Genomic DNA, 14,760 nt, shown 5'->3' with positions numbered 1-14,760 from the left:
GTCTGCCCCTTGCACACGCGTGTGCACGCCCCCGCCACCCCGGGGCCTGCCCTGTGTCACCCGTGTCCCAGCACTGTCACCAAGGAGTTAAGGGAGGGCCATGCCCACCCCCTGACCACGTGGTTCCTGGGGTGCAGAAGGGCATGTGGGGCTGTGACCATAGGGTGCCATGGCCATAGGGTGCTGTGCTATAGGGTGCTGTGGCCATAGGGCGCTGTGCTATAGGGTGCTGTGGCTTTAAGCTGCCCTGGCTATAAGTGGCTGCCGCGGTTATAAGGTAGCATGTCCATAATCCCATCTGTCCGTAAGCTGCTGGGACTATAAGGCACCGGGGCCGTGCAGCGCAGTGTCTATATGGTGCTGTGCGCTGGCAGCTATGTGGCTCATGCTGCTGCTGCTGGTGGCCCTGGGCACGCTGGCACTGGGGCTGGTGGCCCACTGGCTGCTGTCCCCGGCCAGCAACCCCTTCACCTGGCCACCCCCGGGACCCCCCCGGCCGCTGGTGACAGACCCGCACGCCCGTGACAAGGTCCTGAAGCGCGGTGAGTGCTGGCGCACGCCGTCCATCCCATTGCTCTCTGGCGCGCTGTCCGTCCGCACACCCCGTGCGGCACAGGGGGCTCATGCACACGCATGTGCAGGGTTCAGCACCCACCGGGTGCCACCGCAGCTGGACGCCGTGGTCATCGGCAGCGGTGTTGGGGGGCTGGTGGCAGCGGGGACCCTGGCCCGGGTGGGCAAGCGGGTGCTGGTGCTGGAACAGCACAACCAGGCCGGCGGGTGCACCCACACGTTCCAGGAACGGGACACCGAGTTTGACGTGGGTAAGGACCCCCTGCACCCCCAAACCCTGCTGCCCCCACCGCAGCACCCAGCTGCCTGGGCAGCTGCCCGTGTCTGTGTCTGCAGGCGTGTGCAGGCAGCACCTGCAGTGGTTTTGCAGTGAGCGTGATTTGCACACCATGACTGCGGTGTGCTGTGTGTGTGTGCACGCAGTTTGCAGTGCACACGCTGTTTGCGTGTGTGTGTGCGCAGTGGGTGCAGGCCATGCGTGTGGTGTTTGTGTGTGTGTGTGTGCAGTGAGAGCGCTGTGCTCCCAGCCCACACCACCTCTTGCGGTGACCCGCAGCAGACGAAGGTCAAACACGTAATTCCCCACCTGCCACCCTGGGGGGGCTCCCGCTGTGTGTCCCTGGGTGGGGACAGCCCTGTCCCCCCGCTGACCCCGACCCCGCAGGCATCCACTACGTGGGGCAGATGCATGAGGGCAGCATGCTGCGCGTGGTGCTGGACCAGCTGACGGAGGGACAGCTGCAGTGGCAGCGCCTGCCTGACCCCTATGATGAGGTGATGCTGGGCCCGCGGCGCTTCCACCTCCGTGCCGGCAAAACCGCCTTCGCCGCCGCGCTGGAGGAGCAGTTCCCGGCCGAGCAGGCGGCCATCAGGGAGTTCATGCGCATCTCCAAGGTGGGACCTCGGGGACACCTTCCCGTGGTGGTGGCACGTCCCCAGGCTGTGGTGCTGGGTCCCTTCTGGCTTGGGACGCAGGTGTGGGGATGGTGGTGGTGGTGGCACTGGTGGGTCTGGGTGGGGCTGTGGGTGATGGGTGGATGTGGGTGACAGTCGTGGTGGGGAGGGGGCAGTGGGAATGTTGGGAACAAGGGTCGTGGGCATAGAGGGGACACAGGCGATGGGTGTGTTAGGGACAAGTGTGATGGGCATGGTGGGGACAAGTCATGGGCATGGTGGGGACCTTGGTGGTGGTGGGGAGGTGTGTGGGGACACGGGCGGTGCCAGGGTGGTGGCGGTGGGGAGGACGCGGTGGCCGGGGTGACCAGGCTGTCCCCGCAGATGGCCTCGCGGCACGTGGCGCTGCTGGCGGTGCTGAAGCTGGTGCCGCGCTGGGTGGCCACGCTGCTGGTCCGCACCGGCCTCATCTACCGGATCTCGCCCGTGTTCCGCGTGGCGGCCACCAGCCACACCGACGCAGTGGCCCGGCTGACAGCTGACCCCGACCTGCGCGCTCTGCTCAGCTACTTCTTCTATGGTCAGGGGTGTCACGATAGGGTGGGGGCTGTCGCGATAGGGAGGGCATCGTGGTGATGGGGGAGACCAGTGTCCCAATCGGGGAGGTTGCGTCGTGATAGGGGATGGCATCATCGCAACAGAGGAGGGCTATGTTGCAGTGGGGCAGACTGTGTCACGATACAGGAGGGCTGTGTTGCGATAGGGGAGAGCTGTGTCCTGATAGCAGAAGGGGGCGTTGCGGTGGGGAGGGCAGCATCGCAACAGGGGGGGCTGTGTCATGATGGGGAGGGATATATTGTGACAGCAAGAGCCATGTCGCGATAGGGGAGGCCATGTAGGGCAGGGGCTGGCTGTGCCCGTCCCCGTTGTCCCCATTGTCCCCATGTCCCCAGGCACGGCCCCGCGGGACTCCAGCTTCCTGGTGAACCTGCTGATGGTGCATCACTACCAGCGCGGGGCCTGGTACCCGCGGGGGGGGGCCAGCGAGATCGCCTTCCACGCCATCCCCACCATTGAGCGCGCGGGGGGGGCCGTGCTGGTGCGCGCCCCCGTCACCCGCATCCTCGTGTCCTCCACCGGCACCGCCCAGGGTGAGCGCTGACCCCCATTCCCACTGGGGGACACGCTGGGGGCAGGGCACTGTCCCCTCACCCCCCGTGCCCCCCAGGGGTGGTGGTGCAGAAGGGCCCCAGCGAGGAGGAGGTGGAGATCTTGGCACCCCTCGTCATCTCCGATGCCGGCATCTTCAACACCTTCGGCAAGCTGCTGCCCCCCCCGCTGCGCAGCCACCCGGGTACCGTGTCCCCATGTCCTTGTGTCCCCAGCACCCCTGGCGTCCTCTCCGCAGGGACGTCACGTCCCGTGTCCCCGCAGGCGTCCGCGCCCGCCTGGCCATGGTGCGGCCCAGCATGGGCTCCTTCCTGGTGTTCGTGGGGCTGCGGGGGGGCGCGGCCGAGCTGGGGCTGCCCCCCACTAACTTCTGGATCTACCCCCACAACAACCTGGATGACATGTAAGGGTCCCCCCACATGCCGTGGGTGCACGGTGGCTTTGGGGGTGCACGGTGGTTTGGGGTGCATGGTGCTGCCCGCAGGATGACCCGCTACGCCTCCCTGAGCCGTGACGAGGTCCCCGACAACCTGGCCATGATGTTCATCACCTTCCCCGCCGCCAAGGACCCCACCTATGAGCAGCGGCACCCAGGTACCAGATGGGGGGGCCCCGCGGCCCCCCTGGCTCTGCAGCCCTGACCCACACAGCTTCGTAAGCTCGGAGGCTCCTTGGTCCCCCAGCAGGATGACGGGGACACTGCCACCGCTGGCGCAGCCGCCAGTGTCCCCCGCCATGGGACAGGGTGTCACCGGCTGTCCCCCCCAGGCCGGTCGTGCATGACGATCCTGACCATGGCGCGGTACGAGTGGTTCCAGGACTGGGCCGGCACCCGCGCCAAGCACCGCGGCTCCGACTACCAGCGCTACAAACTGGACATCGCCCAGCGGCTGCTGGAGCGGGCACTGCTGCGCTTCCCCCACCTGCGCGACAAGGTGGGGGCCCGCAGTGTCCCCTGCCCCCCGCCATGTCCCCCGCCACCCAGGGTGTGCAGTGGGGTTTGGGTGTCCTGTGGGGGTGGGGTGCCCCAGTGCCCCCACGGGGTTGCGGACAGGGTGCCCTGCAAAGCCATGGGGCGGTGCAGCCCCCAGGACCTCTGCACGCGGGGGCACCCACGGGGACCTGCTGTCTGGTGGGACAGGTCTGCCCGTGCCCCCCATGCACCCCAACGTGCCCCAGCCCCCTGTGCCCCCCGCAGGTGGAGTTCGTGGAGGCGGCGTCACCGCTCACCAACCAGCACTACCTGGGGGCTCCGCGGGGGGAGATGTACGGCGCCGAGCACGACGTCGCCCGCTTCACCCCGGCCGTGGTGGCTGCCATGAGAGCCAAGACGCCCGTCAAGAACCTCTACCTGACAGGTAAGGGCCCCGTGTCCCCCATTCCTGTCCCCATGCCCATCTGCAGGTGGTGGGCCGTGTCCCCGCAGTGTGGGGGATGTCCCCATTGCGGGTGGCGGTGTCCCCAGGGTGGCCCAGTCCCACGCGGCTGTTCCCAGGGCAGGACGTGTTCAGCTGTGGGCTGGCGGGGGCCCTGCACGGGGGGCTGCTCTGCGCCTCCACCATCCTGGGCCGCCTGCTCTACCTGGACCTGCTGCTCCTCAAGAAGAAGATCAAGCGGCGCCTGCGTCAGCGAGCGGCGTGTGCGGCTGGGGACAGCGGCTCTGGGGACACCAGCCGCGGGGACGCGGGTTGTGGGGACAGCCCTGTGGCAGAGAACGAGCTCCCGAGCCAATAAACCCTGACATCCAGCTGGGATGGGGATGGGATGGGGTCAGGGCTGGGGATGGGATGGGGTCAGGGATGGGAAGGGGATGGGGATGGGATAGGATAGTGACAGGAATTGGGATGGAGATGCAATGGAGACAGGAATAGGATGGGATGGAGATGGTGACAGGGACAGGAATGGGGACAAGGATGGGAATGGGGATGGAAATGGAGCTGGGGACAGGGTCCCCGTAGGACGGGGGGGGCGCGTGGTCCTGGCAGAACTTGTGGCAGACGTGGCAGATCATGACGAGGAAGGTGACAGCTATTAAGATGACGATGAAGAACATGATCCTGGGGACACCGAGAGGTGTGTGCTGGGGGCTGCAGACCCCCCCTCCCTGCCGCCCCAGGGTTCCTGCCCCCCTAGTCCTGTTCCCACACCCGCTGGGTCACGGCTCTGCCAGGTCCCCAACCTCTCCCCCCACTCCTAGGGACCCTGCCCGGGCACAACACCCCCTGTGGGGTGACCCCAGCCTCCATTCCCTCCCCCTGCCAACGAACCCAGGTGTCCGGGCACCCCCTGGCACCGCGTCACCCTCCTCGTCACCCTCCTTGCCAGAGATGGACTCTGGACCCGGGTGCTGGGGGACACCCCACTCCCTGCACCCCCCGCCCTCTGCACCCTCCTGCTCCCCGCACACTTTGTCCTGGGTGGGGGCATCTGGGGTCAGTTCGGCCACTCTGGGGACTTAGTTTGGTCCCACCCCCCAAAAGGAGGGTGCTGATGACCTGCTGTGGGGTGCTGCCCCCCTAACTGGGGGGGGCTGAGGTTATCCTGGGGGTCACCGAGGTGCCTGGGGGGGCTCAGGGGCCCAGGGGTGTCACAGGGGCTCCCCGGCCGTGCACCCCCCGCATGGCCCGGAGCAGGGGAGGGTGAGGAGGGCAGCGAGGCTGCGGCGCGGGATGGTCCCCAGGTGTGAAGAGCCGCCGAGCCCCAGTAATCTCCCAAAGCCGATCAGCGCGGGGGCTGTGCCGGGGGGTCCTCACGCCAGGGGGTCCCACGCCGCGGGGCTGGGGGTGGTGAGCGGGTGAGTCACCCAAGGGGAGGTGGTGGCAGAGGGGACACTGGGTGGGGGACAAGAGGACAGCGTGGGGCTGACCCACGGCACTGGGGGAGAAGGGGATGGTGCGCAGGGAGCCGGGGGTGCGGGGGGCCCGAGGCGCTGCCCTAAGCAGGATCATCCCTGTAAGGGGTTTATGGCCACCCAGGCCCGGGGGCTTTGCCGCGCAGGCCATGCTGCGGCTCCAGGCGCCTAATTGGCTCAAGAGTTTAACGAGGGATTTGCTGCCCTGTGTCCTCCCATGTCCCCGGTGGGTCCCACACTGGAGACCCCCAAAATCAGCCTTCGGCTGAGGTAGAGTCACCCACCCCTGGGGATGAGGGGGTGCCTGGGCTGGGTTTGGGCTCCCAATTACCCACCAGCCACAGGCGGGTGCGATTAAACCCGAGCTGGAGGCAGAAACAGCTGTGAGGCCGAGGGTGCCGGCGGCTGCACCCGGCTGGACACACATCCCCACGTGTGCGCAGACATCCCCGGCACATGGAGCCCCCCCAGCCCCATCGATGTGTCCCGTGCCCACAGGGACGGGGGTCCCAGCCCTGTCCCCGCTGCCGGGGCTGCCACGGTGCTGCTGGGGCTGCCATGGTGCCACCAGCTCTGGAGGGCACAGCCCTGCCCTGCCAGCGGGGACAAGCGCCGTCCCCAGCCGCTGTCCCCAGCTGACCCCATCTCACCACCGCCTGTTTCCCAGCCCAGGACTGGGAGGGGACAGGGCAGCCGCTCACCGTGCCACCCCGGCACAGCCACACCAGGGTGGGGCACGCCGATGTCCCACCAAGCCCCCGCGGTGGCACAGGGCGGGAGGAGCGCGGTGACTCTGCGGGTGACCCCCTGGGCTCCCCGCCCCCCCGCGCTCCCCCCGCCGCTCTTGGTTGAGTTGGCGGCGCTGCCGGCACTCGCAGACACGCGGTTGCGTAAGTGACTCCACCAAGGGACCCCGAAAATGTGAGAACCGGCTCCAGGAACCTCCCGTGGGGCCCCCCAGGGCCCCCTCGCTGCGGCGGGCACAGCCGGCGTGCCTCAGTTTCCCCTGGGGGTGCTGAGGGGCTGAGACACCACTGGGCACATGGCCTGAGATCCCCAAAATGGACCCAGCCGCTGCTCCTCGGGGACGGGGACACTGCAGATGGGACCGTGTGTGTGTCCGTCCCTGTCCCTGCACCCTGTCCAGGCCACTGTCACCCTGACCCCCTCCGTGCCCCCTGCCTGGCCCTGCACCCCCTCCCCGCCGCGGCCCCTCTCCCCTCCCTGGCCTGGCCCTCCCAGCTCTGCTCTTTGCAGCGTTTTTTTCCACAGCTGCTGCCAAGAGCCGCTAATGAGAAACAAACGGGCTTGTCTGATTCTGCTGCTCCCGGCCCACGCGCCTCCCTGCGGAGCCGGGTCCGTGTGCCACGGGCACCGCAGTGCTGCCGTGTGCCACCATCCCTGGGCACCGCGGTGCTGCCGTGTGCCACCCCCCAGGACATCTCTGTCCTGCCCATGTGCCACCATCCCTGGGCATCCCCAACCCACCGCGGAGACGGACCGAGGGAGGGTCCCATCGTCCCCGCGGCAGCTCCTCCGCTGTGTGCGTCCCCGCGGGGACGTGGCCGGGCCGGGCGCGGGGGTGACGCGGAAGGCACGAGGGAGTCCCGAGCTGTCCCTCCCCGGGTCTCCCGGCCCCCCCGGCCACCACGGGCTCCACAGGGGCTGCAGCCAAGCCCACGCTGTTCAGTTGGCCCCAGCCCGGCCCCGAGTTATCTGCAGCTCCGCGGCCGCTCACATTTTCCACTGAGCTGTGTTTGTGTTCAAAAGGCAGCGGGAGGAGGGGAGGGGGTGCAGGAGAGGGGCAGAGACCCCCCTGGATTGGCACGGCGGGGAGGGGATGGGGTAGGGGGAAGGTCCGTTTCTGGAAGCAGAGATGGGAACAGGATTTGCGCCCAGGGAGGGAGCGTTGCCCAGGGACGGGAGCAGCGAGATGGGAGCGGTACAGGGGATGGGAGACAGGAGTGGTACCCGGGGGCAGGCACGCCGCCCGGGGACGGGAGCGTGACCCAGGGGTGGGAGGAGGATTGGGTGTGGGAGCACTGATGGGAGCGGTACCCAGTGATGGAGCATCACCCAGAGCCGGCACAGGCGTCGTGTGAGCCGAACCCTCTGCTCCCCTTCATCACGGCCCTGAGGCTGCCAGGGTGGTGACGGCCGCCCAGCCCCATGGCGAGTGGCTGCCCCCAAAGCCCCCTTGGCATCCTCAGGCTCTGCAGGACCGCGGGGAGGCAAATGCTCCCATTTGGGGCTTGCCCTGGGGCCGGGGCCGTGGGGCCGGGATGGTTCCTCGAGCGAGCGGGCAGCGGCCAGGCGCTGGCGCGTGCCGTGCGCACCGGAGGGGACGTCACCGGGGCCGGATCCTCGCCCTGCTTCCTCGAAGGAGCCGCCGCTGCCTGCCAGGGTGACGCTGGCGGCGCAGGGCTGACCTGGTTTTTCTCCTCCAGCCCTTTCTTGCTCCGACATCGCTCTGGCCCAGCCTGGCCCCGGCACAGCCGACGGCTTCCTGTGGGGGTGGAGGAATTTGGCACCCAGCCGGCGGGGCTGGGAGCCGACACCGCGCACCACCCGGCACTGCGGCCCCCCAGCACCACCAGCCTCAAACATGGGGGCTCTGACACTGCCACCGAGTACGGGCCCTGGGGTCGAGTCCCCCCGTGGCGATGGGGACGTTGCAGGGGGGATGGAGGTGGCAAGGGGTGGCCCATGTGTGACCCACCGTGTGTGCACACGCGTGACACAGGCATGTGGATCCGGCTGGTGCTGCCTGGCACACACATGTGCATGAGGTGGGACAGCGGGTGGGGGGCTGGGAGCTGGGGGTGGCGGGGGCTCAACCCCCTGTGACACACCAGAGAATCCCCACCGCCTCCCGGAGCAGCTGCATGGCGGGGCCTGCCTGTCCCTGTCTCTGTCCCTGTCCCTGTCTCTGTCCCTGTCCCTGCCGTGTGGCCAGCAGCTCCCTGGGGACGGGTGCCAGGGGCTGCTCCAGCTGGAAGCACCTCTGGGTGACAGGGACCCCAGGGGACACACGGGTGGGGTCTCGGAGTGGCCAGAGGAGAACGAGGGATGGAGGCACCGATGGAGGAGCGGGGACGGATGGAGCAGAGAGAGGAAGGGAGGGTGTGTGGGCATGGGGAAGGGGGACGGGAGGGATGAATAAAGGAATGCAGAGCAGTGGGGTGGACGGAGGGATGGAGGGGAAAAGGGACAGACAGGAGAAGGGACGGATGGTGGACAGACAGGTGGCTGGAGCAAGGGACGGCCAAGGGGGACATTTAACAGCGTGACATCAACAGACCCTGAAAGCAAAACTCTGCCTTCCCCAGGAGGTGCAGCCCCAATGCTGCCCATGGTGTGTCCCCAGTGCTGCCCATGGTGTGTCCCCAGCCCTGCCCGTGGTGTGTCCCCAGCCCTGCCCGTGGTGTGTCCCCAGTGCTGCCCGTGGTGTGTCCCCAGCGCTGCCCATGCTGTGTCCCCAGCCCTGCCCGTGGTGTGTCCCCAGTGCTGCCTGTGGTCTGTCCCCAGCCCTGCCCGTGGTGTGTCCCCAGCGCTGCCCATGCTGTGTCCCCAGCGCTGCCCGTGGTGTGTCCCCAGCCCTGCCCGTGGTGTGTCCCCAGCGCTGCCCGTGGTGTGTCCCCAGCCCTGCCCGTGGTGTGTCTTCAGCGCTGCCCGTGGTGTGTCCCCAGTGCTGCCCGTGGTGTGTCCCCAGCGCTGCCCATGCTGTGTCCCCAGCCCTGCCCGTGGTGTGTCCCCAGTGCTGCCCGTGGTGTGTCCCCAGCCCTGCCCGTGGTGTGTCCCCAGTGCTGCCCGTGGTCTGTCCCCAGCCCTGCCCGTGGTGTGTCCCCAGCGCTGCCCATGCTGTGTCCCCAGCGCTGCCCGTGGTGTGTCCCCAGCCCTGCCCGTGGTGTGTCCCCAGCGCTGCCCGTGGTGTGTCCCCAGCCCTGCCCGTGGTGTGTCCCCAGCGCTGCCCGTGGTGTGTCCCCAGCCCTGCCTGTGGTGTGTCCCCAGCCCTGCCCGTGGTGTGTCCCCAGCGCTGCCCATGGCACCGTGTGGCACATCCAGGCCCCTGCAGTTACGCCCGGGCAGGTGGCCGTGGGCTGCAGCCCCCCGCGGGGGTGGGCAGGGTGGGGACCAGCCCAGCGTGGGACGGGGGGCCCTCCCCAGCCCCCCCGCTGCCGGCACAGCCCCCGGGCCACCCCCGCCTGCCGACGTGGAGGCTGCGCTGGAGACGTGTCAGCGGTGGGGGGGCCGAGGGCATCGCCTGTGCCTGCCCCCAGGTTTGGGGCGGCTGGTGGCAGCTGCCCCGCCAAGGGAGGTGGCACTGGCTGGGGGGCCAGAGGAATGTGGGGGACACCGCAGCCACTCACCCGGTCCCTGCCAACCGCGGCCATTGTCCCTGTCCCTGTGTGGGGACGTGTCTGCTTCCAATTAGGGCTCGTGGTCCAGGGCCATGCTGGGTGGGCTGGGGGGGCTGGAGTGGGGGGATCACCCCTGCACCCCACTGCTGCCTCCCTTGGGGCTCTGCTGTGCGCCGGGGGCGATCCCGATGCCAGGCACGGCCCGTGACACCGTGGGCTCCACCACAGCCCTTCTGGCCCCGCCGTGCCTCAGTTTCCCCTCCCGAGCGGGTGCACACGTGTGCATGGGCAGAGACAGACGAAGCCGGCGGCAGGGTTTCGGGGGGGGGAGGAAAGGACTTTTTTACTTTTTTTGGCTTTGCTCCAATTTCATTCCTTTGAAATCCTTTTGTTGAATGGCCCCGCCCCGCCCTGCACAGGCCACGCCCACGCGGGCTGGCCACGCCCCTGCCCCATTTCACACCCGCCGGTTTCCACGATGGCCGGATCCGGTGCCAGAGGGCAGCGCTGGGGACGGGACGTGGCGGGAGGGAGGGGCTGGGGACGCCGTGGGGATGGGACAGCGTGGGGATGGGACAGCGTGGGGATGGGACAGCGTGGGGATGGGACAACGTGAGGATGGGACAGCGTGGGGATGGGACAGCGTGGGGATGGGTCAGCGTGGGGATGGGACACTGTGGGGATGGGGACACCGTGGGGATGGGGGCACCGTGGGGATGGGGGCACCGTGGGGATGGGACAGCGTGGGGATGGGTCAGCGTGGGGATGGGACACTGTGGGGATGGGGACACCGTGGGGATGGGGGCACCGTGGGGATGGGGGCACTGTGGGGATGGGACAGCGTGGGGATGGGTCAGCGTGGGGATGGGACACTGTGGGGATGGGGACACCGTGGGGATGGGGACACCGTGGGGATGGGACAGCGTGGGGATGGGTCAGCGTGGGGATGGGACACTGTGGGGATGGGGACACCGTGGGGATGGGGACACCGTGGGGATGGGACAGCGTGGGGATGGGTCAGCGTGGGGATGGGACACTGTGGGGATGGGGACACCGTGGGGATGGGGACAGCGTGGGGATGGGACACCGTGGGGATGGGACAGCGTGGGGATGGGTCAGCGTGGGGATGGGACACTGTGGGGATGGGGACACCGTGGGGATGGGGACACCGTGGGGAGCAGCTGGCTGCGAGGGAAGAGTTAACCCCTCCTCATCTGTGCTGGTCCCCCGGGCAGGGAACTGGGATGAACTGGGGGAGCGGGGGGTAGTGCTGGAAGGAAGGTGCTGACGTGGGGCTGGAAGAGGCCGGGGAGGAGGAGGAGGAAGAGCTGGGCTGGGCTGCAGCATCGCTGCTGCTTGGGCCCCGCTCCAGCTGGAGGGACCCTTGTCGGGGGCGGTGGAGCTGGGGGGGCCGGGCTTGGGGGGCGGAGGGTTGGGGACCCGCCTGGGCTGCCGGAGCTCAGAGCATGGGTGTCCTCGCACCTCCCGGGGACACCCCCACATCCACACCCTGCCTGGCCTCCGTCTGTCCGTCTGTCCATCCACCCGCCCGCTCCACGTCCCACCTGTGCGGCTGGAGGACCCCGGCCCCTGAATCCAAATCGAGATAAACCACCAAACCGCACCCCGAACAGCCCCACCAGCCCAGCTCCCTGGAAACACCAACCCCAACCCACCGACCCCAACCCAAGACCCCCAACCAGCTCCGTGCTGGGAACAAGTTCCCCCAAACGGGCAGAGGGGGGGATTGGTGCTGAATGTGTCCCATGTTCTTCGGGAACCAGGGACCTGCCACCCCTTGTGCTGTCACCCCACAGCTCTGCACCCTGAAAGCCACAGAATCTTTAGCCCTGTGAGTGCTGGGGCTCCCCCATCCCTCCTGGGGAGCTCCTGGGGTTTACCACCCCCTCCCAAAAGATCTTGGGGTACAGCAGCTCCCAGGGTGCCCCCGCACACCGGAGTCCCGCTGGTGACGGAGGGTGCGAGGTGGCTGCCGGCAGCCCCACGCCCCGGCCACGTGGCACCGGAGCCACCGGCCCGGCCGGGCCCCGGGCCAGCGCGGGGATGAGGTCACCGGAGGGACCCCGGCCAGGCTGCGGTGCCGGCAGCGGCGCGGGAGCCCTGGTGTCCCCGTCCCCGTGGACTCAGCAGCCTTGCAGCTGCTTTTCCTTGGGTGCAGGGATGGGAGGGGACCCCTGTCCAAAGGGACCTGGGGGGCTGTGGGGGCGGCAGGTGGGGTGCTGAGGGTCCCCCCACATCCCTCCCAGTCCATGGTCCAGCTGGGACAGGGCTGGGGAGCATCACCCCAGGGGGTGTGGGGGGGGCCACAGGCGGGACCAGCAAATTCTTCAGTGAAACTGAAAAGGAGAAAAAGGGGGGAAAAAAGAAGAAAAGAAAATAAAAGGGAAAAAGAGCAAGCAGGGAAGCAAACTGGCAATGGAAAATGTTCGGCGTGGAGCTCGGCCCTCAGAATTTCCATCCCGGCTCTGCGAGCCCAGACGGTGGGGGCCCAGGCTGGGCTGCTGCTCCCTGCCCGGGAAACGCCCCCCCCAAGCCCCCTTGCCCCCCAAATCCCCAATGACCCAGGGGATGCCCCCTGCATCCCCCAGCCCCGCTTTGGACCCCAGTCCCATGATACGGGGGTGCAGATGAGCCACCCCCCAAGGAGGGATCCAAGCCTGGGAGAAGGCAAAGTCAAATCCCCCTCCTCTTGTACCCCCCAGGGACCACCAGCACACAGGGCGAGGCTGTCAACTGCATGTCCCCCCCTCAAACTGGGGGTCCCTATACCACTCCCTTGGGGACATGAGCATCCTGGTTTGGGACCCCCCCGGCAGGCAGTGCCCCGGCAGCAGCGTGGCACTGGCAGCCCAAAGGCCAATTTAGCTGTTCCTGCCTGCGCCGGCGGCTGGAAATAGCCGGAGTCGCTGCCGTGATTACCGGGTGTTGCCACAATTGAGGCGCCGCGGGCCCACGGCCACCAGGAATAGCCGGGGCGGTGCCGCTGCGGGCTGCGGCCACGGGGAAACTGAGGCAGCCGGTGTCCACCACGTCCCCGCCAGGGATGGAAAAGGGGGAGCGAGGTGTTCTGGGTTTGGGGAGCAGGAGGGTTCCTGCAGCAAGGACCTCGCTGGGGTCAGACCCCATTATGGGGGTCAAACACCTGCGTGTCACCAGCTCACGGGACACCAGCTGCCACTGGCCCCATCCTCACCAGGACCCCATCCCGGGCGAAGCTGCCGAGCCGGGGGGACCCCGGTGTCCCAGGGGTGACCGATGAGAGCAGGGCTGGGTTTGGGATGGGGAGCAGGGCCGTGCGGGGAGCTGGTGCGGGGCTGTGAGTGGGGAATGGGGGGGAATGGGAGTTAATGGGCTCCATGTGTCGGCGCTGCCGGGAGGGGGGGAGTTTAACTCGCTCCAGATGCGGCGGCTGCTGCAGCTCCTCCCGGCACAAACAGCCCCCCCGGCCCCAGCTCTGCTTTTCGGTAGGTCCTACCCAAAGGGGACTGAGGCAGCTGCTGCCCCCACCCCCCTGTGGGACGCCCCCCACTATGGGGGCGCTGACTGACCTTCTGGGGCACCCACCAATTTTCTGGGGTGAGCACTGAGTTTTTGGGACAGACGCCTCTGTTCCCGCACCACCAGCTGCAGGTCCAGTTGGCACCAGTGAAACCAGTCCAGGGTGTGCAAGAACAGGTCTTGGAGCCCCCCAAAGGATGTGGCTGCGGGTGACAGCCCCCCGTCCCAATGTCCCAGAGGAGCAGGAGGGTCCCCTCGAGTCCCAGCACCCCAGGCGTCCCCATCCCGCACCCGCAGGAGCCGGCCCAGGCCTACGCTCGGCTTCTCCCGTTTCACTTCTGAGGATCCTAATGGATTTTCCAGGCTTTTTTCTTTTTAAAAAAATCTTATTATTTATTATTTTTTTTAAAGTCGGACTTCTTCCCGTTCCCCTCCCAGCCCCCAGCCCCTGCACCAAACCCTCCTGCATTCCTGGGGCGGGCGGCCGGGGGCTGATGAGGTGGCATCGTCCTGTTCTCCCCCCCCTTTTTTTCCTCCCTCTCCATGCATATAAAAAAAAAAAATAAAAAAACACACGATGACATTCTTTTCTTTTCTGTCATGCTGCAAAAATTAAAGACACATCTTCAGGCTGGAGCCCGGCCAGGGGTTTGCGAGTCGCTGGGGCTGGATTGGAGGAGCCTTCGCCTGCAACGTGTCTCGGGTGCACAGATACAGGCTGAGCGACGGCCAGTGGTGCCTGCGCACGCGCGGCCGGCTGCATGCGTGTGCATGTGTGCATGTTCATCTGTGTGTGTTCATCTACATGTGCATCTGTGTGCGTGTGTTCGTCTGTGTGTGCATCTGTGTGTGTGTGCATGTTCGGCTGTGTGTGCACGTGTGCATCTGTGTGCATGTGCGTGTTCATCTGCATGTGCATGCATGTGTGTATCTGCATGTGCATCTGTGTGCATACATGTATGCCTGTGTGTGCACGCACACATCTGTGTGTGTGCGCATACGTGCATGCATGTTTGTGTCTGCAGCCCACACAGATCACTCCTGGAATGGGTTTTTTCTTTGCATTTGATTGCAGGCTGGAAAAGAAGACCTGGAGAGGTCACCACTGCGAGGGTGTTGGGTTTTATTTTTTTCTCTATCGACGTGTCCCTCCCCACCCCAGCCCCGTTATTTCATTGTTAAATTGCATTGATTTATTTTTTCCTGAAAAAAAAAAAAAAAGAATAATAAAGAAGAAACTTGGTGGGAGCTCCCGCTTGGACGTGGTTTCCCTCTGCAGTCAGCCCAGTGTTCCCAGTGCTCCCAGTGTTCCCAGTGTCCCCAGTAGCCTGCAAGCCCTCAGCATGGCGGAGAGGGGAAATGGAGGCACAAGGGTGGGACTCAGCCCTTTCC

At 67.0% G+C, this 14,760-nt stretch overlaps 1 protein-coding gene across 1 annotated transcript; it reads left to right on the top strand.

Annotated features, from left to right (window-relative positions):
• The first annotated feature begins 376 nt into the window (after positions 1-376).
• Positions 377-4,371, top strand: LOC135998006 (all-trans-retinol 13,14-reductase-like). The gene is made up of 11 exons (XM_065651023.1): positions 377-542; positions 642-824; positions 1,238-1,467; positions 1,852-2,047; positions 2,421-2,618; positions 2,696-2,821; positions 2,902-3,040; positions 3,122-3,231; positions 3,406-3,572; positions 3,836-3,995; positions 4,133-4,371. The coding sequence occupies exons 1-11, from the start codon at positions 377-379 to the stop codon at positions 4,369-4,371; spliced, it is 1,914 nt and encodes a 637-aa protein (XP_065507095.1).
• The last annotated feature ends 10,389 nt before the right edge of the window (positions 4,372-14,760 follow it).

Source organism: Caloenas nicobarica, chromosome 24, assembly GCF_036013445.1.
Source record: "Caloenas nicobarica isolate bCalNic1 chromosome 24, bCalNic1.hap1, whole genome shotgun sequence".
Taxonomy (NCBI): Eukaryota; Metazoa; Chordata; class Aves; order Columbiformes; family Columbidae; genus Caloenas; species Caloenas nicobarica.
Note: the sequence above shows the minus strand (reverse complement) of the source record. Positions and strands in the feature narration are given on the sequence as shown.

Coding starts and splice junctions, on each gene's coding strand:
- LOC135998006 (XM_065651023.1), top strand. CDS start 377: ATGTGGCTCATGCTGCTGCTGCTGGTGGCCCTGGGCACGCTGGCACTG. Junction 1,468..1,851: donor AGTTCATGCGCATCTCCAAG/GTGGGACCTCGG, acceptor CTGTCCCCGCAG/ATGGCCTCGCGGCACGTGGC. Junction 2,619..2,695: donor CTCCACCGGCACCGCCCAGG/GTGAGCGCTGAC, acceptor CGTGCCCCCCAG/GGGTGGTGGTGCAGAAGGGC.